We start from the raw sequence: 27,444 nt of genomic DNA, 5'->3' as shown, positions 1-27,444 counted from the left end.
AGGAATCCCACACCCGGGTTGTGAGCCCTCCCGGAATGCCTGCTGGTTCCCATTAGAGCTGTTCCGGTGCCTGCTTCGCGGGGGGCGGGGAGGGGTGACACCTCCCTCACTCGGATCCTCCAGGTCCTAAAGGTAGCAGGGTTTCCCGAGAGGCGGGGAGGGGGGCCGGGGGGGGGGCGGTGAGGGAACAAGGTAGCTTTAGAAAGCTAGCCTTCATCTCGACAACCAGACCTTCTCCCAATGGCTGACTATGTCCAGACTCCGAAAGAAAACCCCATAATGGGGTCCCAAAGCACATGGGACAATTTATTCTCCAAGCGTCTTAACCAGAGAAATCCACTCTTTCCCTAATCTTGGGAGTCAGCTTGCTGTTAAGCTTAAGGAGCCAGCACCAGTGAAGGGTGTAGGGTGGGGGGGGGGGGGGGCGTGTTGCAGTGGGATTTGGAGTTGTAGAGGCGGCCTGAAAGGAGGCAGGAGGGGGGTGTGATCCAGCAGGAGAGAGGAAGGCAGAAACCCGTGAAGTATTCTAGAGGTGGACTCTTGAGAAACTGGGTGCGTGCAGGCAGGAAGGGAGGACTCTGGGAGTCTCCACTATGCTAAGACTGGGTAGAGGGAGGCTGGTGACATGTGTCCGGAGATGCTCCTACAGGCTGAGCCCGAGTTCTTTTTAGGACCTGTGAACTTGAAGGTGCCATGGCAACATCCAGGTATGAAGACCGATGGGCAGTTGGCCATACAGGTGCTCAGAAGAAAATCCAAAGGAGACAGAAGACCCTTGCTCAGGCTGTTGCTCCAGGGGTGTCCAGTTGCTCCTTCCCTTTGGGTCCCGGTCTGATCCCTTTTACCCTCTCTGTCCCCAGGTCAGCGTCCCTCCATACCTGACACAGGAATACCACACAATTCTTGAAGGGGAATTTCTGAGCTACCATTTGCTGTTGAAACAAAGAAAAGGAAATATGTTTTTCCCCTACATTCCAGATTTCAGTCTTTACAAGGCAGAGGGAGGACTATTTGGGACAGAGAGACCTTCCCAAGACTCCCGACCTTTCACTGTACAGGCAACAAGCATGTCTGGCTTATGGTTTCGGGCCAAATCTGCTAACGCCTCTCGGCAAATCACTCCCTGAAACTAACCCCCCCATTCACACTGCTCGCCAGCATCTTGCCTGCATCAGATAATGACAGAAAACCAGGTCTCTGTATTCGTTCCCACCGTCAGAACGAAAGTAATCATTTACAAGGCTGGCAGAAATCTTTCCTACATATTTTATCCTCCCCAAACACTAAACAAGAAATCCTACGCTAATGGAATTTTTATGTTATTTCACTATAATCAAGTGACAGTGATAAGGCAGGCGCGATTGATTACACATTGTGTAATAGCGTTTAACTTCCATAACAACTTCTCTTGATAAATATTATCTTTTTGATTTTGCTGCGGAGAAGGACAATGAGGCCTAGGGAGGGTAAGTAGACAAAGTCATTCAGTGAGTGGGGCATTCAGGTCTAATAGGCACCACGTCTAAATGATCTGTGTTCACAAATGCAAGAGAATCAGTGGCTTGAAAGGAGCAGGCCCATCCCTCTGTGCCTAAGACATAGAAGGCTTGTGGTAATTCCTTTCCCTCCAATGCCACTGAATTTTCCTGGAGAGAAATCTCAGGCAAAGGTCTGACAAGAGTGCCTTTCCCTGAATATCCCAACAAGGACCTGTGGGCGCCTCGCTAAGTGCATTTCTCTGTGGATGGAGATGAGCAAGCCAACAGCCAGACTCTTGCTCTCTGCAGAGATCTCAGACATGCTGCTTGTGGGCATGTCTCCTCTCGCCAGCGGCTTTTATTCTCATCGGACCCAGCAAGGCATCCTGGTTAGATTGTGTGTGTGCATGTGTGCCTGTTCTTGTGTGTGTGTGTGTGTGTGTGTGTGTGTGTGTGACTAGGAGGGACAACAAGGGAGGCTAGTTTAGCAGCATCTGCTTTCACTCATTCCAGAAGATTTCTAGCTGCCCACAAAATGATGCATTTGCTTGTTCTCTGGGTGGATTCTGAAGCCAAGTTTAATGCGTACTGGAGTTGTTAATCCTACTATGGGTATTTTACATGAATTTCGTGTGTTTCCGAATGGAAGGCAGGGCCAGCTGAGCCGCTAACTCTGTACCTGCCTTTATTTTTCTGGGAGCAGAGAGGAGGAGCGAGCTGGTGTCTGTCAGGATTCTTTGACTGTGGTGAGAGAAACTGAAGCTAGCGAACTGGCAGGAGAAGGGGATTTATCAGAAGGATATCAAGTGAAGGGAGGGATGAGCATCCAGATTAAAGGAAAGAACTAGGGAAATGCTGGGGTTTCAGCAGCTGGAACTCATGGAATTTGTCGGTAGGATGCTGTTACAAGTTGACCTGGATCCAGGCTTCTTCTCTCCCGGTGTGATTTGGCAACAGATTTCATTTCCAAGGAGAGAAAAGTTAACTGTCTACACTGAGTTTAATTTGGTTGGGAGCAGTACCCTGTGACCTCCGCCTCATCAGCATCAGCAATCCTAGTGGGGTTCCCCAAGTCACTGCAGTTCACCCTTTGGCTGCCCAGAGCTCACACACAAACACCCTTCTTTCCACGGTCCCAGTCCCCAAATGCTCTACTTTACAGTGACTGCCACATGTGAACCACACATACACTGTCCCATTCCCGACAGGTGACAATCCACAGAGCTCTGAAGTGATGTAATAGGGTCGCTGGTCTCTGAGTCCAAGAACTCTGAGTATGTCCACGTCTCAACTACATATTGGCTTAATATCCTACAACCTATGGATGAAATAAAATCAAACACCAAAGCCTATATTACCTACAAAGAGAAAAACATCTTTTTTTAAAAGATTTTATTTATTTGACAGAGAAAGAGACAGCGAGAGAGGGAACACAAGCAGGGGGAGTGGGAGAGGGAGAAGCAGGCTTCCCGCCAAGCAGGGAGCCTGATGCGAGGCTCCATCCCAGGACCCTGGGATCATGACCTGAGCTGAAGGCAGACGCTTAATGACTGAGCCACCCAGGCGCCCCCAAAGAGAAAAACATCTTAAAGATGCAAGTGACCCAGTGAGCAAGAAATACAGGGCAGAGGCTTCCATTCTTATTTCTAGAACTGACATCTGAGTCATCTGTCCCCATGACCCGTTGCTGGTCCCCTAGCTCCTGGGTCCTCTCTCTGCCAGGTGAGATTGTGGAGACCCCAATCTTTGTTCCCGAGGGGACTGAGTCCTTGGTGGCCCTGCCTGCATACAGTTGTCTTTGTGTCCTGTTTATCTTTGTTGCGGAGTATGATGATCAGAATGGCAACAGTAATATTTATTGAGCACTTAGAATATGCTAGAATGTGTTACAAGTGCTTTACATGTTTTATTTCATTATCCTCACAATAACCTTTTTTTTTTTTAAGTAATCTCTATGCCCAGTGTGGGGATTTGAACTCACAACTCTGAGGTCAAGAGTCGCAGGATCTACCAGCAGAGCCAGCCAGGTGCCCCTTCATAATAACCTTTTGAAGAGGTACTATTAACATCCCATCTTATCGTGGGCAAATGCAGACACAGAGAGAGGCAATAGGTAACTCTCCCCTGCTCACCCAGCTAGCAGAGTGGAGGCTGGACTGGAGCTCAGGCCGTGGGCCACATCTCTACACCTCCAGGCTATCCCTGCGCGGGGGCAACGTCCCCCCGGGCGTCGGCATAGACCCCTCAGCCAATGCTGTAGCTCTCCCGCGAGGCCCCGCCACATTTTGCTGGTCATCCTCACACGTGGTGCTCTAGGCCCCTTAAAAGTTGAAGTATTTAGGGGCACCTGGGTGGCTCCATTGGTTAAGGCTCTGCCTTCGGCTCAGGTCATGATCCCAGGGTCCCCTGCTCAGCGGGGAGTCTGCTTCTCCCACTGCCCCTCCCCCTGCCCCTGCTCTCTCTCTCTCTCTCTCTCTCTATCTCAAATAAATAAATAAAATCTTAAAAAAAAAAAAGTTTAAGTATTTATTTACCTTCCCCCTGCATCTTCATCTGAGGAAATGACCCAAGGTCCAACTTTAAAAAACTAGGAAGAAGTCACAGGAGGCCCCTGCGACATTGTGGCAGGTGTCTTCCCTTCCTTCAGATGTGTGGTCCTCCCACTCCAAAGAAGCAGGTCTGGGAATTGTGCGAATCTCTCACATGTTGCCTCAAGACAGGCCTCTCTTCACTTTCTTGACCCTGAAGGTCAAGGGCGACTATGGTGGATTGCTTACTGATTTAACTCTGGGAGATCCCCGTTAATCACCCAGAGCCCAAGATCCTGGAAGGTAACAGGACTCCCAGAGAACCAAGCTCCACACCTGCCTTACACTCTGAGGCCCGCCCCACCGTACCTCCCAGCAGATGCTCCTCCACCCCGTCAGAAACCAGACTTCCATCACAGCCCCTCCTGTTAGCATTCCCTGACAGCCAGTAGAGACAGCCTTTTTAAAGATTCTGGAACTTCCATCACCACCTTCTTCCTTGTGGCAAGGCGGGGGGGTTGGAATCTGTGGGTGGCGTGGGTACACATGAGTGGATCCAACTCAGCATTCCTGTCTCCCACAGTCTTAGAACCTGGTCCTCTGTGTTATGCAAGGCCTCCTAGCCTTTCTGTGTCATTTCAATGCCATCAGTTGGCTTCAGCCAGTCCACTAAGTTGTTAGAACATAGACCACAGTCCCCAAGCCAGGATCATCTTCTCCATAACCTCAATCGGATCCAGAATCGTGTTCCTCCTTCTTGGCCAAGTACCCTCAAAATCCATTCCCACGTTCTCCAAATTTCTGATGTGTAAATTCGTGAACCCTTGCAATTTCTCTGGTGTCTCTCTCCTTGCTTTGTTTCTGCTTTTCTGCCTCCAGTTTGCGGCGTACAAGCTGAAACCCCATCACTGGGCAGGCAACAATGAGGAGAGCTGCAAGAACACTGTTCACTTCTCCTTCAAGGGAGAAGCATCTTCCTCAGGTGAGTGGGGAGGGTTTCTAAAGACTCGATGGATTTGGGGGTTTTCCAAGTCCTCCAAATCCCCCCAACCTTCCCCATCCCAATAGCTGGGGGTCTCATTCTCTCATTCTTCTCTCATTAGTGCTTGAAATTTCACATGAAAGACCTGTAGTTTGTGGATACAAGTGATGTTTTCATGTAGCAACCTACAGAACCAGTCTCCAAACTTTGTTTCCAGTGAGATCTTTAGCCTGTTCACAGAAATTACTAGATTTAATCTTGATGCGTATCCAAATACCCAGGGCTCTAGAAGCAACTCTCCACCATGGCATTTGCATTCTGCATCCCTTTAAAATTGTTTACGACAGCAACAGTACCGTCCTTCAAGACTCTGCCTCAGTGGGCACCTGGTTCCAGTTGGCCACGGCTGGTAACCTAATTGTTTTGCCCCTCTCTACCAGAGGTAGTGCTTTCCTTCTGGATCTCTTGCCTGCGGCTGCCAACACCAAGTACCACAAACTCAGTGGCTTACACCACAGGAAGGTTAGCCAACTGGAGTGCACCAGACAAGGCGAGGAGGCCACAGATACATACTAAGTCACATATTTTCCCTCCTTTGAATACACTATTAGCCCACTTGCTGCAGAGCAGAGATGTTCTCAAGAGTTCTAGAACCTTGGGGTGCCTGGGTGGCTCAGTCGGTTAAGTGTCTGCCTTTGGCTGCTGTCATGATCCCACGGTCCTGGAAAAAAAAATCTGTCTTGGTATTTCCAACTGCAAGTTCTTCTTCTTTTTTTTTTTTAATTTTATTTATTTATTTAAAGTAATCTCTACCCAACTTGGGGCTCAGATTTACAACCCCTAGATCAAGAGTCACATCCTCTACCGAGTGAGCCAGCCAGGTGCCCCACAAGTTCTTAATAATTCACCAGATACAAAGCACAGAACTATGTCCATATTAGGAACTACCTGTTTGCTTGTTTGTTTGTTACCATTTAGGAATGCTTTCAGATGTGAGAATAGAAAACCTAAGACAGGGGCACCTGGGTGGCTTAGTCGGTTGAGCATCTGACTCTTGGTTTTGGCTCAGGTTGAGATCTTGGGGTCATGAGATCAAGTGCCATGTCAGGCTCTCTGCTCAGCGTGGAGTCTGCCAGAGATTCTCTCTCTCCCTCTCCTTTTGCCCCCCCTTCTGCTCATGCTCTAAACAAACAAACAAACAAATAAAATCTTTTAAAAAACTTTAAAAAACAAAAAAGAAAACCTAAGCTTGGCAAAATAAATAGGGGCTAATTTCTCTAACATAACAAGAAGGATGGTTGCTGACCCTGGCTTAGCATCTTAATGAGGTTGGAGCCAGATTCTCTCTGCTTTGCTCTCATGATTACAAAAAGGCTGCCTGAGCTCCTGGCATCACATCTTCATTCCAGGCAGGAAGCCAGAGGAAAGGACCTTTTATCAAGACAGCAAAAAACTTTTTGGAAGTCCTTTTAACGGTCTTTGGCTTTTATCTCATTGCCCAGAGCTTTTTCCCATGGCTGTGTCCCAGAGCTATGTCCATGAAAGGGAGGCAGGGAAAAGACTAGCCGGTTTCCCAGATGTGTTGGTGAAGACAGGCCAGGGGAGCGGACCGGGATTGGATTAACTAGTCTACAATGTCTGTCACATTTCCTTAAGTCTTTGTTGACTACTGTTTTTCAGACTAGAGAAATATGACCCATTGGGGATTGTGAAATTAATTTAGTGGGTCTCTGACCAGCATGGTTTTAAAAGAAAATATTGATGTTCAACAGCACACAGCCATTTCAGTTGTATATAATGACCCCATACAGGTTTAGTCAGAAAGATGGGAAAGCCACTGCGGCAAGGCCAGAGGCAGGAGTCAGGTGCGGGCTCTGGAGTCAGACTGTTGGGGGCCACTTTGCGTCTTTTGCAACAACGGTGTGACTTTGGCAAGTTACGACGATCTTTTAAATCTATTTCTTCAACTATAAAAGAGAGAATAACATGCCCAGCTCATCACATGTAAACATGGTTTAGCACGGTGTTTTGGGCATAGTAATTGCTCAATAAATATTAGTTGTGTTGCTGTGATTAGTATATACTGATAACGAAGGATGGCCAAATCCTGCTTTAACAGCCCAATTAGATTCACCGAGAAGTAGCTACATGTCCCTATGTAAACAAGTAATGCGAAAATATTCGCCCCCACAGAAAGTTTACTTTGGCGTGATGCCATCAGCTTAGCCCTGTGAGGTGTTATTAGCAAAAGTCCTAGGGAACTTGTTATCTTCGTTGCGAGAGGGATATGTTGAGGATGCTGCTTGTGGATGGCAGCACAGGTCCTGAGGACCCATGGAAGACATTTCTCTGTGGCCTGAGTCCCAGGAATGGCTGGCTCCTTCTGGGAAAGTGGTTTCTTTTAATCTTTTGGACTCTGCATGGCACCGACGCTGTTCCCTGCTTGCTTGGGCCCGGTCAGGAGGCCTGCTCTAGCAAAGAATCAGGACTTTGTACCCCATGTCATACGGTGGATGCTAACCTTATCCTGGCCTCACCTTTTTTTTTTTCTACCTTTTTCAAAATCCCAAAGATGTCTTCACAGACTTTTTCTGTCTTATTTTTTGAATAAGATGGACACCCCCTGGCTTTGATGCACAGTCTCCTTGATGTATAAAGAGGCACTTGAGTGCTCCCTCTGGGGGTGGGGGGGGCTGCTCTCTCTGGAGGCTCCGCTCACGATGGCCAGCCTCAGGAAAGGATTTCTGGCCAGTAGCCCCATTTCCTGGGTGGTGCCTGTTCCTGCTGCCCTTTCTGTCCACGTGGTTCAGGAATCCCGGGGCCCAGGGTGGCCTGGGCCCAGCTGTGACCCCCATGCTCCCCAGGTCTGGCCCCCAGTGCAGCCTCCCAAATCCTTTATGGGAAAGGGATCCAGGAGACGACTTTCTCAGCCCCAAGTGGTGGGCTCCCTGCTCTGGATGTTGGGGGCCTGGCAAGACGGGTGAAGAGAGAGTGTGGTTTGGTCTTCCTGCCCAGTGAACTCTGATCCCCAGTGAGAGCAGTCCTACACAAAGGCCAAACCCACTCCGGTTGAACAGGGACCTTCCTTCCCGGTCGATGGCTCACCCTACTGGGCCCCCGCCCTCCGCTCCACCCAGAGCAGGCAGTCCGAGGGGCTGCTGGGCATGCGTGGGCCAGGAGCAGGGTGCTCAGCTCTGACTGCCAGCCCCCACCCACCCCGAGCAAGGGGCTGGTCTCAGTTTCCAGGGAGGCCCCCCCCGGCCCCCTCTCACACAGAGCCCATGCGAAGGAGCAGCGTCAGCTGGACTCTTCGGGATGTTTTCAATCACTGATTCCAAAAGGGCTTAGCCACAGGCAGCCGGGGAGCCAAGAGCCTGTTTACAAAAATGCTCGTTTTACACGTCCAGGGTTCACAGACTGCAGGCAAGTCACTCGCTCCTGTGTCGCCAGGCTGCCCCCAGACACCAGTTCGGCTGAGCGGGGGCTGGGGCTCCGGAAGTTGGGGGGCAGCCCAGCCTCACCCCGGTGCCCCGAGCCACCCTGTGGAAGGAACGTTGCCTCATGCACTTTCCGTTCCCTCCGTATTCGATGGGGAACCAAAGGAGATCAAGAGCGAGGGGACGGATTCTTCAGGTCAGGGGCGGTGCGGGCAGGGAGCACCCAGGGTCCTCTAGAATCCGGGGGGGGGGTCTCTCCTATCCAAACCACCACCCCAGCAACGAGGAGCTAGCTTTGTGTGTGTTCTGTGGTCGCACATACAGAACCTAAGCCTTCCCGCCCGCACCACGTCTCCGTGTTCAGCCCCACAGCACGGGGCACGTCTCCACGGCTCTGCACCCATCGCCACCATCCTCCCCGGATCATGTCCACCTGCCCAAACTGGAACTCCGGAGCGACGTTTTGAAAAGTCTCTCATTCCGCAGATTTTAATGGAAACCCCATATGGTTTCTGGAGGGGAACAAAGATATGTCGGGGTCTAAAAGGACTCATCCTGGTGGAGCAACGGCAGAGACAGGAGGCCCTCAGCCGAGACTGTGGTGAGTCCTTAAGGACACAGGGGACAGCTGGGTCACATGCAGGGGGCAGAGGAATGCGCCAACAGGACACCCCTGGGCCAGCCCCCTGCAGGCGGGGAACATCTGCATCTTCAAAGGGAAGGTTTTTTTCCTGGGGTCTGACTGGGCCTGTGGAACAGCGGGTCGCCCGTGGGCTGCGGACGGAGGGCTGGCTCTGAGGAAGTCCCGGCCTCCCAAACCGCAGCGTGGGGACAGAGGTATGTGAAGCATGTGTGACTCTCCTCAGAAGGCACCCCGGCCCCCGGTCTACCAACCCCCTGGACCGACTTCAGACAAATTACAATCCTGCCCACAAGCACTTTGGTGGGAATCTTGTTTTCCCTCTTCCATAGAGAAAGCAGATTTACTGACAGATTAGGGAGCAGGGGGCTGGGCTGAGGGGAGGTCACCCAGGAGCACAAGCCTTTCGGTGAAGCATTAAATCACCCGTTAATGAGGTGCCGATATTCCTCAGCACTGGGGAGAGGGGACAAGTTCAAGAGAAACCTCCGGAAGGCCTGAGGGGCTGCTAGGCCTGGCTCCAGCATACACCCCCCCCCCCCCCCCCCCCGCCAGGCTTCTGGAGAACTTGACCTGTGGGAGGGCTCCTCAATCAGCAGTTCTCACGTAATCCCTAGGAGGGGGTGCAGCAGGGGAAACTGAGGCATGGAGCAGTGGCCTGTCTGAGGTCACGTCGGAGGGAGTACTGGCTCTTAGTGCTCCCACAAGATACAGTTGCTTCTCCCTGTGTCCCAACATACTGGGTGACTTTGCGCACATGGGTTACTACCAAGGACCCGTATTCATACGGCACCTTCTCACGGGTTACTTGCTCGGTTTTTACAACTGTATACAGTTGGAACAACAGATAGGTTTGCACTCACTTCACAGAGCAGGACACTGAGGTCTGAGGCTGTTTGGTTTGTGTTAGGGGCCGAAATGTATGCCTCCCCAAATTCCTATGTCCTAACCCTCAGAACCTCAGATGTGACTATTTAGAAACAGCATCTTTAAAGGTGCAATTAAGTTAAAATGAGGTAGTTCAGGTGGACCCTAATCCAAAGTGACTGGCGTCCCCATACACAGACGCACAGGGAAGCGGCTGTCCTCAAGCCAAGGAGAGAGGCCTCCGGAGAAGCCCTCCCCGCGGCACCTTGACCTTGGACTTCCAGCCTCCACAGGGTTAGACGCCCCCAGCGGTGGTATTTGTTACGCAGCGCGTCTGCCTATGCTTTGCTCCCAGTTCACAGCGTGGGTGCAGAAGGCCGGTCCTGCTTCTCCCCACATGCCCCGCTCCAGGGTAAGGATCCCAGCTTCCCTTCCCGCCCCATCACAGGGAGTGTGGATGGGTGCAGGGGATGGTGCTTTGAGCGTGTGGTTGCTACCGGGTGGAGTGGCGCTTACCTTAACGATGGTAAAATCCAGCTCAACCCGCCAATGTGTGGAGCAGTGTAGTAGGCTGGTTGGGAGCAGAGAGCTCAGCCAGATCCGGGTTTGAATCCTGTGTGTGACCTCAGGCAAGTTGCTTAAACTGTCTCATTTGCAGGGGTGATGATAGGAGTATTATAATCTCGGGATTAGTGTACGTAATAAGTAACCTTACAGAGCTCGATAAATGCTCAGTGGTCATCATCACCATCAGCAGGTAAAGGGGTGTGGGACGCTAGAGGCCTGGGGCCAGTCCAGACCTGGGTGGAGGGTTGAGGGGCCAGCTGAGCAGGGACAGGGTCCTAGCCGCGGGCAGGGCCCACACAAGCAGAGACTAGCGTGGCTGTCTTCACACAGAAAGTCCCACGTCCTGGAACAAACTGGCAGAGAAATGAAAAAACAAGAGTATGATTTCCTACAGAGGCTCTTCCCAACTCAGACACAGTGACGGTGTATTTAAAAGTTGATTCAATCCGGGCTTAGAGATGGGAACTGGTTTGCTGTCAGTGTGTGGTGGTTTCTTCAAGTTCATGATCTGAGCCTTCTCAGGAGGGAGGGTCTGGATGGAGAGGGTCTGCACCTGGCAGCCCTCAGTCCCAAGGTGCCAGGGGCTTCTGGGGTTCCACTCTCTGGGCTGCAGGGAGTGGACTGGGGCATTCGGTGCAGGGCGCACCCCTCACGGACCCCACGTACAAATGGCAGGATGGCAGCCCCCTCGCCATCCTGTGCAGGTGGATGGTCGCCCAGTGGTGTAACCTCTGCTTAGAGGGGTCCCCCAGTAGACTCGTGGGTCCCCTATGCCTTTGCCACCCAGATCTTGGCAGGCGTTGCCCAGGGTGAACTGTGAGAGCTCCTGATGACTCACCTTTTCCACTTCTGTCTCAGTGGAGGACGTGGGGCGTAGGGGCGGAACCTAGGAAATAGGGCAACTGCACCCTCACAGTCCACCAGGACGACCATCCCACTCTTCCTCACTCAGAACCCTCAGCAGAATCCAACCCCGGAGATTTCTGGCTTTCTTTCACGGACCCTGTTGCCCTCCCTAAACTCCAGCTTCCACCTCTACCACCCCCAGCCTGTCCACAGCTCAATTCCAGTTTACGTATTAATCCCAGGGTTCAAGTACTTTCCCATAGGCGTCCTGAGGGAGTGGCCAGCCTGAAGGGAACCTTCCCAGTGGGGAATCCTTGCCCCTACTGGGAAAAGAACACACAAGATGTGTGGTGAGGAGGGGGTGGGAGCCTGCGTGGCCAGTCAAGAAGCAAACTGTGGGGGGCAGGGGACCCCGGGACCACAGAGTGTGGGGGTTTGGAAAGCGGCACCACAAGCTTGAGCCAATGGTCAGAACTCTTGGGGACAATTCATGCTGCTGCAGTCCCCGATCCCTCTTCCAGCCAGGGCCCTCGGTCCCAGTGCTGTGGGGAATAGACAGCCATCTTTGGGGTCCCCACCTCCACGAGGGGCCCAGCCCACAGGAGAGGACCTACGTGGAAGGAGCATCTCCATCTCCATCTGAACAGCCAGGGTCAGTCCAGGCTGCTCCATGGTTCAGAATTCTGGTGGGGGGGAGGGCCTTCAGGCAGGGGGCCACTTCTAGTGTCCAGCAGGTTCTCACCCTCTCATGGGGGAGGGGAGGCTGGACACTGAAGTGTGGGTGGGGAGGTGTCTCGAGCGAGGACCCTCTTATTCCCAGAAACCCCACTACCTTCCAGGACAGGCTCCTCCCTGCCCCCCCCCGCCCCTGGGGCAGTGCTCCCCTCCATTGAGCCCACCCCCAACACGGTGGACCCGGTGTCCTGGAAAGGGCCCAGGCCACAAAGAAGTTCCATGGATTCACCCAGGGGGGAGAAGGGAGCCCAGCCCCTGAGTCTTCCCTGACTCATGAGCAGGCTGGGGGCTGGAGTGATGTGCTACACTCCCTTCAGCCCCCCGAAGGCTCCTTCCAAGTCTCCTCCTCCATTCCCTCCGAGTCCACGTGTTCGAGCATCTTCCAAGCCCCCAGTACAGGATATAAGGGGCAATGTGTCCCTCGGGTCCAGCCCATCCTTTAAGGGGGGCCTTCCCGGTAAACCCCAAGGCCAAGATCAGCCGGAGAGCCAGACTCATGAACCCTGGGTTAGGCTCTTGGCTGCAGAGCAGACCACATGGCCTGGCAGCCCCAAGTTGCTGAGTCAGGGAGAGGCACAGCCAGGAGGGAGCGGTGGAGGCGGCCCCAGCGGCAGACCCCCGGGGCCTGCCCCCACCCCCAGCACTTCTTTCCCCTTCGCCCTAACTGCCTAACTGGTCCGGGGCTCCGGGCCAGAGGAAGCACCTGGGCCCTATCCTGGCTCCACCGGAAGCTTGCTCTGGGACCAGAAGCTGCCCTTCCCCATTCCGGGCATGGGCTTTTCAAGAGTGAAGGGAAAGGGTTCGACTCCGTAACCTTTAGATCCCTTCCAGCTCTCGTGTTCCCCCATGGGTGGCTCACAGTGCCCCCTACCGCCCTTCCCGGTCCCCCCAGCTCCCTGCCCCAAGTTCTGGCAGCCTCCTGCCCAGGGCCTGGGGTGCCCCACCGGCTGCCCCATGTCAGGGAGGGGCCGGGAAATCACTCAGGCCAGCTCAACTCTCCATTTCTCTGATTTTTATTCCCTAGGGTCTGAGCCCTAGGGTGGGGGACGGAAGGGGCTGCCCCCGACCCCCAGGCATGCCCGGGTCCTGGCGGGCTAGTAGTAGTTGACCACTCTGCGGAGCGACTGGATGCGCGCGTTGTGGGCCTCCCAGTCGGAGCAGTTGCGGAAGTCACCCCGCTCCACCAGGTACATGCGGCCGCGGTAGTTGGGCTCCTCGTACAGGACCCACCTGGGGTCAGAGGGAGGCCAGGTGAGCCCGGGCGGCTGAGCGCGGAGAGAAGACCTCCCACCAGGCCGCCCCTCTCCTGGCCCAGCTGGGGTCTGGAGCCTGAGCTGGGGGGTGGAGGTGTGGGGGGAGAGCGGCCCACAGCTGCCCCTGACTTGTCCCACCGCCTTTTCTCAGGCCGGCCTCTCTCCTCACTTCTGATGCTCCCTATCCCCTCAGAACGGAGAGAAAACAGCTTTTTCACCGTGGGAAGCAAAGCGGGGCTACACGCCCGGATCTGGCTGCTGGGGTCCCTCCGGGCCCACGCCATGGTGTGTTCTGACTATGTCTTTGCAGTGAACCCCCACTGTCGCCCGAACAGTTCTGGCCCTCCCACCCCAAAGCGCTCTGCTGTCGAAGGAACTTTCTCCCCGCTGAGACACAGACTCTGAAATTATGAGCCCATCCAGCCCAAGGCCACACAGCCCACTGAGTCGCCTGCTTAGGGCAGCTTCCCCAGCGCTCCCCTCTCCTGTCACCATGGGCCCCCTTCTCCATCCTGACTCCGCATCTGGTACCTGGTGTGGTCTGCACAAGGGTCAGGGGTCAGGAATGCTGAGAGAGGCCCAGCGTGTGAGCTGCAGGGTCGCTCAGGGCCGACCTGGTTTATCCCAGCCTTCCCACACCCCCAGCCTCCCTGCGCCCTGACTTCCACTGTGCCCGAACTGCCCCCTCCCCGGCCCCCAACCTCCCCACACCCATGGGCTGGGCCTCCTCAGTAAACCTCTCCTCCCGGGCTGTGACTCTGGGCAAGGACAGGGCACGAGGAGGAAGGGAGGAGGGGGCATGGCCCATCCACAGGAGCACAGGGACCATGCCCTTGGGGGGCAGGAAGTAAGGAGAGTGATGTGGCACATTTCCCTCCAAATGCCCTCCGGGACACGGGTCTGTGGGGATGGGTCAGTCCTGGGCTGACTCGGGAACCCGCGCAAAGCAACTCCCGGTATGTGGGAGGCGGTAGGAAGACTTGCCTGGAGGCCCCCATCAGACCCCAGGAAAGGCCCTGAAGGAGGTCACAACTAGACCACGTGATGCAGGCCATCGCCTTTGAGCAGCTTCTCCTTACTTTTTTCTTTCTTTTTCTTAACTAGTTAAAGTCACAGGAGGCCAAGGGTGAGTGCGCCGTAGGGAGGAGAGCAGAGCCCTGGGTCCAAATGTGGGGTTGGCCACACGCAGCCGCTGAGTCTCCATCTCCTCTTGGGTAAATTGAGGCCTACAGGAGACCCTGTGCCCCTGTGGTCGAAACTCTTAGCTCCTACCTTCCCACCATTTTTCTCAAGAGGCCCCGGGGGTCCCCCAGGGTGGGTGTAGGGGTGGCAGCGAGAGTCTCAGGACACCTTCCATGCAAAGGCGTGACTTCGGCCTCCTGAGACACAATTTGGCCAGCAGTTTTCCAGGCAGATTGTTGTTCTGGAATTTGATCCCTCAGATCCCTGGATACCATCAACTTAGGGCAAATGGGGTTTCCAAGAGGCAGAGAAAGGCAGATGTGACAAAATGAATCCTGATAGAACCAGAGTGACAGAGAGAGCAGGAATGGAGCAGAGTTGCCCTGGGACGCTGGGTCAGGGGGCCCCGAGGAAAGGGGGTGGGGGGTCCAGTTCTTCCTCTGGCTCAGCCACTATCTTCATTCAGTCTCTCCCGTGACCACTGTCTTGAACCTCTTGAGGTGTTCCCTGATCCCAAACCTCAGACACACAGACAGCAGCTGGATCCCTTAGCTGTTGTGACAGGAGCCATGTTCCCGGAGCCCGAGTGGGGCTCTTCTGCAGACGGGATGGGGCTGAGGTCTTGGGAGGCTCTCTGCTCTAGACCAGGGACACTGACTTGAAGCCAAACGCCTGGCTGCTGTCCCAGCTGCGCCACTCACAAGCGGGGCAAGGTCACTTTCTGAGCCTCAGCTAACTCCTCTGTAAAAGGAGGTAACGCTATCCACTGGTTCGGTGGATGGGAGATGGGTGATGGCCACCATGAAGATATGGTGGCTGAGTCTGATGGGTACACAGGCTGCCTACGGCTGATGGAAGGAACCAAGTGTGCAGAGGCCAAGAGAAGCCAGGCTAGCCTGGGGTTCTGACGACTCTCTTGCAGGAGGGCAGACAAGCCCCTCTATGCCTGGGCAAAACCCCCCTGGCCACAGCCTGTCCACCAGAAGTGAGCCACCATGACGTCAATCCCCCTGGGAGGCCTGCGTGCTGGGGGTTTGCCTGCTTGGCAGGAGAGGTCCAATTCAAGGGTCCATTTTGCTGGGTAAGTAAGGGGTGTGCAGGGTGGGCAGGGCTACCCTTCTCCGAGCAGGGTTCCCCTGGCTCGAGGAGACCAGAGGACAGTCCATGAGATCAGTCCAATCACAGAGAACCATTAGTTTGCCAAGTACCTCCCTACCTCTGCTCCTACTGTGGCCCCATGTGTCCTCACGAAGGCCTTCTTGAGCCATGGAGGAAGCCACCCCCTTTGCTCCACTGGGGTAAAGGCAACTGAGGGAAGGAATGGGCCTCCAGGGCAGGGGCCAGGCTGCCCCCCCTGCTGGGGTCTGATCCACCCTGCAGCCTCCCCACACTTGGCTTGTGCAGGGCCCAGATGGGCTGTGGTCCGCGGCCTTGCGGCCTGTACTCACGCTCCGTCCCCGTACACCTTGATGGCGTTGACGCAGTTCTTGGACCAGCCCTGACTCTGCAGGAAGGGGCAGTCTTCCTGGAACTCCAGGCACTGGCCGGTGAAGTTGCAGCCCTCGAAGATTTCCAGGCGGAAGTTCTCCCCGTGCTGTGGGCCCCATGGGAGCAGAGGAAAGATGGCAAACGGCACTGAGTTTCCCTCCCCTACACAGAAGCCGGTGCGGCCAGGAACTCAGAGTCGCCCAGGGCTCCGGGCACCCAAGAGCTCCTGCGCTGGGGGGCCAGTGAGGGCCCGCCACCCCAGCACAAGGATCAACACGGCACCCTGCGTTTTCTGGCACCTTGAGATCTGGCTGGACAAAAGGGCTCTATCACTTTAAGAAGCTTCCAAGCCCCTGAACCAGGCCACTCTCCTGTTTCTTCAACTCAAGAATCCAAGGGTTAGAGAGGGCCAGACCACCTGGGAGGCTCTGGCCATGCTCTGACCAGGGCCTAGGCCACGGGGCTCCCTTCTAGCGCCTGGACTGGGGGACCCCTGCCCCAGCCACCCCAACGCATTCCTCTGCCCGTCATCCCCACCCTGGGGCCTCAGGGCAGGGGCAAGCCTTTAAATGATAATATTTTACAAACTGTAATAGAACCTTTTATTAAAACAGGAAGCCAAAAATCTAAAACAAATAACAGATCTCATTTGCTGAAATCCCTGCTGGCTCACTGGGATGACAGTATATAGCCCCTTATAAGATTCCTTGCATTTCCAAAGACAGAGGAGGGCCAGCTCCCAACTGGCTCTGGTTCCGGCAGGGGCTGGGTCTGCATCACAGCTGGCCCTAAGGATAGCTCTTAGGAGAAAAGCATTCAAAAAATACCTAGGAGAGTTTTCATAGAAATAGCATTATGCAAGATCCAGAGCCAGCCATGTTAATTCCTTTTTCCAAATGTCTACAGCCTGGTGGAAATACTAAGAAAGCATTCTTACAATTTGAGATGCCAAAGCCCAGCTGGTTTTGTAACTCGTGTAGAAAAGAGAGAGGCCCCCCCCGCCACACACACACGAGGCTCCCTCCCTGGGGTTCCTCAGATGTTCACCAGCATGGCCTGGCCCCCATGTCCAGGGAAAGATCCTTCTGCAGACACATGGCTGAGACTCCGGTGAGAATCTGGTTCAGGGATCAGCCATTTCCCACCTGACCATGTGGACCTTCCAGCAGCTCAGTTGGCACGTGTAACTTGGGAGAATCCAAAGGAATAGGAATGCTCAGTCCTCAAACCAGCCCCTCCTCGTAAGGGCAACTAGACATGAACCGTCCTTCACCACGGGTAGCGACACCCCTCATATGCTCTCCCTACACACATCGGGCCACTTGTGTAGCTCCAGGAGACCTGCGCCCAAATTCCTGAGGACTGGCTAGTGACTTAGGCCTCCTCCTTCAGTCATTCCACGGTCAGAGCATCAAAGTCTCTTGAAAAGCACTCTAAGATGACCTGCATGGGTGGATACCTCGGGCCCAAATCAGCCTGGCTTTAGCCTAATTCTCCCCCATCTGGTTGCAAATCCAAACTTCTATTATTTCCAACAGCATTTTAAGTGGAAAATGCAGCAAGATGTTGGGATTGGACATTGGAGGTGATTGCCTGATACATGCCGATAAATGTAGGTATAAAAACTTCCAGGGGCTCTCGGGTTCGGTCCCATGCCATCCCACACACGGGAGTGGTGTGTCTGCATGGGGGCATCTCTCCCTCTTAAACATCCCACGGCCTCGTCAGATCTTAAAGTTGGGAGGGTCATGCTCCCAGATTATTTGTCCCAGGGCTGAGCAGCACCGACCCTCAGTCCCTCTGGCAGGAAGCCCCCAGCCAGAGGCCCACTCACCATTCCTATGGGGCGGCAGGAGCCCATGTGGTCATTGTGACCATTCCAGCGGAGGAAGTCGGGGTAGTCTCCATGCTCCAGGATAAACTGCTGGCCTCGGAAGTCGGGGTGATCAAAGCAGACCCAGGCGCCGCTCTCCACACGGATGGAGTTCACCCGGTTCATAAAGCCTCGGTCCTGGAAGTTGTCACAGTCCCCGTAGACCTCCAGCTTCCTCCCGGTGAAGTGCTTGCCCTCAAAGAGGATGATCTAGAAAGGCCAGGTTAGAGGGCTCGGGGTCAGGGGCTTCTCTCCTTTCAGTTTTGGGAGCAGACACCTGGTGTCCAACACCCTTGATTGAACCCTGATTCCCAGGCCCGCTGTGCACAGTATGTGCTCAACACCATTAGCTGGGTGAAAGAACGCATGGATGGTGGGTTGAGGTCAGACCCAGGGCCTGGCCCTCCCCACCCTGGGGGGCTCACAGTTGAGCAGACTAATTTCAGAAGATACTTGGGGACAGGGAGTCCCCCTAGTCCCTGGGCCCATTTGAAAACAGGCTCTTTTCAAACTCCCATTGCATTTTTTAAAAAGATTTTATTTATTTGAGAGAGGGAGAGAAAGCATGGGCAAGGGAAGGGGCAGAGGGAGAAGGAGGCTCCCGGCTGAGCAGGGAGCCTGATGTGGGGCTCGATCCCAGACCTGAGCCGAAGGCGGTCGCTTAACCGACTGAGCCACCCAGGCACCCTCTCACTGCATTTTTAAAACTCAGTTTTTGTTCATGGTTAAATCATAACATCCAAGGAAGTGTTTTTAGAAGAAAGCATTTCACCCACCAACCCACCATCATAACCAAACACTGAATTACCAGAAAGTCAGGTTCCTGGGACTGGGCCCCTTAGCGGGAGAGGCTAAATGCAACAGAGCCAAGTCAGGGCCTGGTGTGGGGATTAATGGCTAAAAAGGGGGCTTTTTCAATGTAACTCACCCCTTTGTTTACTGGGCCACCCCTTTGGGTGACAGGCATGTGTCAGAGCTGGAACACTGCCAACTCAGCGGTCAGTTCACAGCATCCTATGGCAATGTAACACTGACAGGTTCTCCTTGCCCCTAAACTACACAACACTATGCGCCCCAAAATTCATTTTCTGCCACGGAGCGTGAAATTCCAACCACGCAATAACTCTTTGGGTTTCTAGAATTGTGCTCCTAGAAGGGCCCTGGCAAAGTACAATGGTGCCCAGGGGCTGGTAACTGCTGTAATCACTTGCCCTGTCACCAGTGACTACCCTTCTGGGCCCCCTGGGCAGAAGCTATGAGAGCCAGGGTGTGACTTCCCAGCTCTCTGGGTCCCTCTGGGGCCCTGGGGAAGGTGTGCAGGGGCATGATGGGCTCTTGGGATTGTTTGTTACTGAAGCATAACCAAACCTGTGCAGACTGAGTAATGTTCTCATCCGCTAACCTTGACCGTAGCCCCTGGAGACCAAAGGCTGCACCACATTAGCTAGGGGAGGCAGCAGAAAATGGGGGTGCCACCTTCCCGCACAAGACAGGTCTGGTCGATGGCGCAGAGAGATTCAGGGGGATCCGGTCGCCCACCGGACTCCAAGATGCCTCAAACCGCCCCCAGAGCCAGTGCTGGGGGCCGTGGGAGACGGGGACCGTCCCGCCTCCCACGCCAGAGAGGCCCTCTGCCGGCGCCAGGCCGCCCAGCTTGGGTAGGAAATTTTGCCAGCTTTGCTCGGGTTTCTGGGATGCTTAGGGCGCCTCAAGGAACAGCTTGGCCCCTGCCTCCCGAGGACGAGGAGCAGCGGAAGGCGGCGGGTGTCGGGCCGCGCGCGGGCGGCGTCCGTGACCGTCGGGCCGGCCCGGAGGGGCCCCACTCACCTTTCCCGAGCGCTGCGCCATGGTGTGCCCGCCCCGCCCGCGGCCGGCCCCTATATAGCCGGCCGCAGCCCTGCTGGCTCAGCGCCGCCCGGGACAAAAGATTTGCTGGCCGGCGCGTTAGTGCTGGTCCGGCGCCCTAAGCCCGCAAGGGGCCGCCCCGCCCCGTCCGTGGGACCCAACGCCGCTCCCCGCCCGCCCCCCCAGGCGCCGCGAGCCCCGCCACGCGCCTCGCCCCCTGCCCGGCTCGGCCGGCCGGGCGCCCGCGCGGTCCCGGCGGCCCCGCGAACCCCCAGCCGGCCCCACCGCCGCCTCCGTCTCTGACCCCCGGCCGCCCGCCGTCCCTGCTGAGTCAGGGGCACGCACACGCACACACGTGCGCGCACACACGCTCACGCCGGGCCCCTCCGCCTCCCCTCTGCCTTGGGGTTCTCCAGCAGTGCCGCCCCTCCCCCTCCCCTCCTTGGGCCCAAGCCTTCCCCGAGCTCCCGCGCCCTCCCTTTCTCACCTGGTCACCCGCGCTCGAGCTGTGACTGAGCTTTTTCTCTGGACCAAGGATGGAACCCAGCTCCTGGGAGCAAAGAGGACAGCCCTTGACTGCCCCCCCCCACCCCCCAGCGCCTCCTGCTCTGGTCTTAGCCCCCAGCCCCACCCTACACTTTCCACTCCAACGGCACCCGGTCGCTGGTGGCCCACCCGCCCCTGCATCTCTATCCCAGGTTGTCCTCCCCTTCCTTTTCCCCTCCTGCGTTCTTGCTCCCTGAATGCTGTCCCCCACCCCGCCAGTGCTCATCCTCGATCCCTTTCCGTGTTACCTGCCCTGCCCCCGCAGCCCTCGCTGGTGGTCCACAGTGCTCTGTACCCAAACCACCCTGGACGACAAGGATGAGTTTAAGGAAACAGGCAGCCCCGCTGCAGCGTGAGACTTTCTCAGGGCACAGAAGTTCTTGGCACTCAACAAAGGCTCAAAGATTGCGAAGTGAAGAGAGTCAACACTGAGCCCACAAGATGTGCAGCCCCGGATTAGGCTGGGGGGGGATGAGATGTGTATACATAAAACAAACAGCAACTCTGGTCGTTACCTGGGGCTGGGGGCCAGCTCTGAGATCAAAGGAGACAGAGTTCATCTGCACAGGGGTGACCCCAGGGGGCTTCACGGAGGGCAGGGCAGTGGGTCCCAGGGGATGAGGGGATGCTGTGGGGAACAGTCTGAATTGTTTCTCCACTTTCAGGGAAGAATTTTGAGCACATTTCACAGATGAGATGCTTCAGGCTCCGAAGAGGAAGTCATGCAGTTCTTGGGGTGACCTTGCCCCTGTTCTGAGAGGCTGTCCAAGGATAGGCCTCTCAGCGGCCCTGGCCCAGCTGTTGCCCCCACAGGCATCCACACTGGCCAAACCACCCAGTCCAACGTTTGCCTCCCGACCCGGGCCCTGCTGGGGAAATATAATTAAAAACAATATCTCCCCAAAAGCCTGTCCATAAAGGTAGAAGAGGAAGAAAACTGTTGTATGATTGAATGAATAAGCATTAAGCCTGAATGTGATGTGCATCACAGGCCATCCGCTAAAGAGATTTCAAAGACGAGGAAACCTCAGCCTTTTTATCTAGACAGGCAGATGCGACTCACTACATATGTGTTAAGAGAATTTGCTGGTTTTCTTGTATCTTTGTGCTTCCAGATAGGTTTTGCAATTCAAAGTAAGGTGACAGCTGGAGCTAAGCCAGTCCTCTCCTCTCGCAGGAAACCAGGAGGTGGAGAGATATCTTCCTTGATGATTCCTTTTTCAAAGAGTTGGCTCCCAGCTCCTGGAGGAAACATTCCTGAGTTTTCAGACTGGCAAGCAGCTTGTTTAGCCATTAAAAGATGTGCATACATGTAATAAGAACCAAGCGCCTGGGTCCTTGCTCAGCAGGGAATCTTCTTTTCCCTCTCTTGCTCCCCCTGCTGTGGTCTCTCTCTCTGTCAAATAAATAAATAAAATCTTAAAAAAAAAAAAAAAAAAAGAACCAAGAAAGAAATTCTAGAAGAAAAAGGAGGGATGGGGGGGGGTGCCTGGGTGGCTCAGTCGTTGGGCGTCTGCCTTCGGCTCAGGTCATGGTCCCTGGGTCCTGAAATCGAGGCCTGCGTCAGGCTCTCTGCTCAGCGGGGAGCCTCCTTCTCCCTCTCCCACTCCCCCTGCTTGTGTTCCCTCTCTTGCTGTGTCTCTCTCTGTCAAACAAATAAAATCTTAAAAAAAAAAAACAAAGAAAAAGGAGGGATGGAAAGTCTCTTCCCTTATTTTCAACTGGGAAAATTAAGCCTCTTATTTTTTTTAATATAAACTTTAGGTTCATGGCAAGATTGAGCTCCAAGTACAGAAAGGTCCCATATATCCCCTGCCCTCCCCAGCCTCCCCATCATCAGCACGCCCCACCAGGGTGTTATATTTGTTACAACTATGAATAAACACTGACACATCGTTATCACCTGAAGTCCATAGTTTAATTTGTATTTGCCCTTACAGCACCAGGGCCAGAGCCCACAGACAATGCACCCAGGTGATGTGGGGAGATTCAAAACACAAGCAGCAATTTCAGGTGTTTTCTGCAGAGTATACATGGACAACAACAAGCCACAGCCTCACTAAAAGAATTGGTAAAAATGAACAGGTGGATCAGATTTCTTCAACTTTAACCTCCACTCCCCTATCCCAGCGCCATGTCTCAGGTCTCACCCAGGATTTTCATTATAAGGAGGTCAGGTCTGTCATGGCTCATATGATGTATTTGTGCCCAAGAAGAATCCCTGCCCCAAATAGTTATCTACACAAGCAAAGGCCAGGCTGGCAAAACCTCACCGCTGCAGAGCCTGGTCTTTGAGTGAGTCATCTTTAATAGTGCACTGTTAAGAGGAACCTTGAAATAGGTGAGATCTTAAGCCACATATGACTGCTGGTTGGTGACAAAATGCTAGGAGAATGGCTCAGAATAAAATGATGACAGTAGAAGGAGCAGGTCTGAGGATGCTGTCTTGATTTTAAGAAAATCTCAACAATGTGCAAACTTAAAAGCTGCAAGTAGCTGCTCAGTGTGGGAAAGCTGCAAGGCATGTGCCGATCCAGTGCCCACCTGCCCGCTTCCATCCTCCTGCCTTGGGTTTTTGTCGAAACTCTTCCCTTTTGGGGTAAGTTAGAGCACAGAGAAGTCTAGAGAGTACTAGAAGGAAGAACACACCCATTACCCAGCTTTGTTAAATCTTAACATTTTGCCATTTTTATGTCAGGTCGACTTTTTTTTCTTTAAAGAAAGAAGTCATCAGGGGCCCCTGGGTGGCGCAGTTGGGTAAGAATCTGAGTCTTGGTTTAGGCTCAGGTCTTGATCTCAAGACTGTAGGATCCTGCCGGCTCCGAGCTCAGCGAGGAGTCTGTTAAAGTTTCTCTCTCCCTCTCCCTCTGCCCCTCCCTGCTCTCTCTCAAATAAATAAATACAACTTAAAAAAAAGATGTCATCAAAAGCCTTCCTTCTCCAGAAATACCCACTATCCTGATTTTTATGTTTATTATTTCTTTGACTATTTTCATACGTTTACTATTTGTGTACCTGGAAATAAGGTACATTTTACAATAGGCTAACACTGTACATGTATCCTTCCGCAATTTGTTACCTTCTTGTTTGTGACCCCAGTTTCTGAAATAGTGAATGGATAACTCTTGGTAAGTTCCTCAGAGAACCAAGTAAAATCTTCCATCTATTTATCTAGTACATTGCATGCTAGGAAAACTCAGTGTCTATTAAAAACAAGAGAGAATACAATGTGTTTGGGGTGAAATTGTGGGACCATGCCTCATGGCTTGTTGCAAGATATCAAGTATCCCGGGGTCCTATCCACTAAAGGCCTGTCCCTCCTCTATCATTGTGACAAATGGAAATACCCTCAGATATCCAAACGCCTTCAGGGAACAATCCCACCGCGTTTGGGAGCCATACCTCTGTGTGAAATCGCTGGGTGAAGCATGAGCTCACCTCAACTCCACTGGAAGCAGCCAAGGCTGCATGAATGCATGAGTGAATGAGGGCAAGCACACCAATGGTGCAGGGTTAGCCATCAGGATGTTTGCCTGGGCCGGGGTTAGTGTGTGCCCGGGAAGTGCACTGGGCAGCTTGGGGACAGCCTCGGCCCTGGGGACACACTGACCTTTGGTGGACAGGGAGGGACGGAGCTCCTTTAGCCAGAATCTGCGCCCTTCTAATGGGGGTGGGGTCGGGGGGAGGACTGTCTGTGGACCAGCGGGGTCCTGAACCTCCTTGGGAGAAGGAGTGAAATCTTCCTGGGGTTTGCTCAGTGCCAAGCCCCCCAGCCTGGGGTTCCGGCTCCGCCCTGTTTCAGGTCTACTTCTAGGAGACAGAACACATCTCCCTCCCAGAAGAGGGGCCAGAGGTCTGCAGTGGAGGGGCGAGTATCGGATTAGGGTAGGGAAGGAAGAGGTGGGAGTGCCAAAGCTGAACGTTTGGGTTCTGGGAGACGGCCCCTTGGCCCCATCTCCCACCCCAGAATAAGCGGGCTTGGGTACGTGCGCGGCGCCGAAGCCTGACCCCTAGTGGTGGTTACAATAACTACATCCCCAATTGCTGGGGGCGGGGCTTGGAATTACAGTTCGTTCAACCGCAGGGACAGTCATTTCAGTGTTTATACATCCAGGGACCAACTAACACAACATATATCATGCCACTTAATTCCTTCAGCAATCTTCAGAGGCAGGTGTTATTAACACTCCCACTTTGTAGAAAGGGGAAGTGAGACACGGTAAGTAACTGGCCCCAGGCCACAGAGCCAGTAAACAGTGGAGCTCCGATTTGAAGGCGAAGTCCGTGCCCTTATCTCCAAAGAGATTACAGTTCGTACATTCTCCTAGCATTTTGCTGTTTTACAGTCTAGCTTGTCTGTTCCTGTCCTTGTTTCAGACCTTCCTCCTCCAGCTCCCCTCCTTCATCCGAGTCTTCAGCATTTCCTCGTCTCATGACTCAAAGGCTGAAGATAAGCCCACTTTGAGAAATCCATCCAAGCAGTAAACAGAGAGCAAATAAAGAATTATGAAAACACATTTAAGTGACATGAATGGAAGGCTGATAATTCCAATATATACTAAAGGACATTCCAGAAAAGCACCAGCAAGAGTGGCAGAGGGGCACCCAGCTCAGTTGGTTAAGCCTCTGCTTTCGGCTCCGGTCATGATCTCAGGGTCCTGGGAAAGAGTCTTGCTTCAGGCTCCCTGCTCGGCGGGGAGCCTGCTTCTCCCTCTGCCTCTGCCTCTGCCCCTCCCCGTGCTGGTTCTCTCTCGCACGCTCTCTCTCTCAATAAATAAAAATCTTTAAATTGGTTCCGGCTCAGGTCAAGATCTCAGAGTGATGTGATTGAGCTCCGTGTCTGGCTCCCCGCTCAGCGGGGAGTCTGCTTGGGATTCTCTCTCCCTCTGCCCCTCCCCCCCACCTTTCTCTCAAACAAATAAGTAAGTCTTTAGAAAACAAAAGAGCAGCAGTGAAGCCCTATTTGAGGAGGTAGTGGCTCAGAACTTTCCAGCATTGAAGGCGATCCTGAACTCTGATTGAGAGTGCACTCTGAATACTGAGTACTGAGCAAGATAAATAAAAATAACTAGCACATCTAGACACACTGTGGTGGAGCTCCAGAACAGCACAGTTAAAGGGCAGATCTTTGAAGACACCAAAGAGAAGAGCTGCGTCATCCTCCCGTGTCCCCCAGAGCAGGGCCCTTAGGTGTCCTCTGAGATTCCACAAGCCCCAGCCTGCAGGAAGGATGGCCCCACCGAGCCACACCGCCCTTGGATTGGCTCCTGGCCCTGAGCCTCAATCCCCTAATCTGGGAAAGGGGCAAATAAAATCCCTCCTCCACAGAACTACAGCAAGTAAGAGTGAGCAGCGTGTTGTGGGGAAGGGGGGGGCATGGCAGCGATTTGTTTCTTTACTTTTTCTTTTGATATTTAATACATTCTCATTGTTTATTAATGACCACTCGTGACAAACCTACATCCCTCTACAGTTCTGTAGTTAGTCCATTTTACAGATGAGTAAGTTGAGTCCCAGACCCAGACCCAGGCGAACATTTTTTTTAGGGCCCCTGTCTATATATAATTTGAGGCACCTGAAATCAGCACCATGGCACCAATCTTGGGTGGCCCAGGCACAGGTCAGTGGCAGTTTGAACAACCTCCTCAGCCCGTGTGCTTCCTCACACGTGCCTGCTGGCTCGCTCTCCTCCATCGTAACTGCGGCAGCGGGTGGCCTGACTTGCCTCCACCCCCCGGCCTCCCAGGGCCAGTGGACTCATTCCTTCAGTGTATCCAACCCAACACCTGAACAAAGGGACCCAGTCCGGTTCGCGTGGGGCCAAGCGGGGTCCCAGCCCACTCCAGCGGGTCACAGGGCACAAACCACAAACATGGATATGGACGGGGGGAGGGGGGCTGGGGGTGTGTGTAGGGCAATGGGGGGCAGAGGCCTGCGTCCTGGCTTCAGGCCCGTGCTCCTTTCACCTGGTGAGAGTCTTGATGGCGGCAGAGAACTGGGGAGGGCGAGCCGGTCGGGTCAGCTGGGGGCAGAGGCAGAACGGGAAGGAGGGGGGCAGGTTATGAGGGCACAGTCGGCTAACGCTAGCGGGGGTCACGATTTCCATAGCAGCATCACAGGATGGAAAGTTTGCGGAGTTCACGCTGGGAGAGAGGTCTGGCTTTTGGAGCAAGACCATCTGCAGCAGGAGCTCCACCCCAGTGTGGGGAAAAGCTGACCGCCCAGCAGGCAGAGGGCGGGCCTCAGGACCCCACCCAGTGGCAGGAGCGGCCGAGGGACGGTCAGGAACTGTGGAAGAAGAAATCAGCACAGAGATGTGTGCCTTTCTCAGACTCGAGGGGGCGACAGCACAAACCTGGCTCGTGGACCTTGGCTCCCGCCGGCTCTCAAGCAGCCCCGAAGTTACCAGGCCCCGCCAAGCATCTGACTCACTGACACAGCACTTAAAATCCAGGTATAATTTGGGGTGCAATCACACTGGCAAGTGGCTGCACCTGCTACCTGTTAAAGAAAAATTGTGGGGGGGGGGCGGAGAAACGCCTTAACGTTGAAAAAACATTTTTTTGGCTTAAAGTTGGGAAATTTAAATTCTTGCAGCAGAACATCTTCATCCAGCTCAAGAAACATGCGTAATTGGGAACAACCAATTTGGTTCAAATGCTTCTTCATTTTTTTTTTTTTAATTTTTATTTTTTTAATTTATTTATTCATGAGAGTCAGAGAGAGAGAGAGAGAGGCAGAGGCAGAGAGAGAAGCAGGCTCCCCGCCTAGCAGGGAGCCCGATGAGGGACTCGATCCCAGGACCCCGGGATCATGACCTGAGCCGAAGGCAGACGCTTAACCATCTGAGCCACCCAGGCGCCCGTAATGCTTCTTCATTTTGCAGATGGGAAAAGAGAGGTGTATCCAGGAATGTGGACTATCCCCCTGGTGGCAGAGCAAGGGTGAGAACGTGGGTCCCCGTCCTCGGGCAAGCAGTGCCAGATCTTTATTTATTCCAGGGGCTGCCAAGGGGAGGTATAACGCAGCCAGTGTGGCCTCTGGTCCAAGGGCATTGGCATCACTTTGCACTTGTCAGAAATGCAAATTTTAGAGCTCTATCCCAGAAGGACAGAAACTGAATGTGCACTAAGCGCCCCCCCCCCCCCCGCCCGCTTGGACGGCCGTCCATAGGTTC

General features: G+C 54.0%; 1 protein-coding gene across 2 annotated transcripts; it reads right to left on the bottom strand.

Moving 5' to 3' along the window:
- Nucleotides 1-13,077: 13,077 nt before the first annotated feature.
- CRYGN (crystallin gamma N) lies at nt 13,078-19,887 on the bottom strand. Of its 2 annotated transcripts, none has more exons than XM_045864024.3 (4): nt 19,704-19,882; nt 17,838-18,086; nt 15,964-16,109; nt 13,078-13,310 (listed from the first exon to the last, which is right to left on the bottom strand). In XM_045864024.3, exons 1-4 carry the CDS (start codon nt 19,722-19,724, stop codon nt 13,175-13,177), a joined length of 552 nt encoding a protein of 183 aa, XP_045719980.1. In that variant the 5' UTR covers nt 19,725-19,882; the 3' UTR covers nt 13,078-13,174. The 2 variants fall into 2 exon arrangements, with proteins under 2 accessions (XP_045719980.1, XP_064431787.1); XM_064575717.1 differs by lacking the exon at nt 13,078-13,310 and adding an exon at nt 13,317-14,850 and having other exon boundaries at nt 19,704-19,887.
- Between the last annotated feature and the right edge of the window lie 7,557 nt (nt 19,888-27,444).

Source organism: Mirounga angustirostris, unplaced genomic scaffold, assembly GCF_029215605.1.
Source record: "Mirounga angustirostris isolate CCGP_5_RB_7025 unplaced genomic scaffold, mMirAng1.0.hap1 SCAF_12, whole genome shotgun sequence".
NCBI classification, from domain to species: Eukaryota; Metazoa; Chordata; class Mammalia; order Carnivora; family Phocidae; genus Mirounga; species Mirounga angustirostris.
Note: the sequence above shows the minus strand (reverse complement) of the source record. Positions and strands in the feature narration are given on the sequence as shown.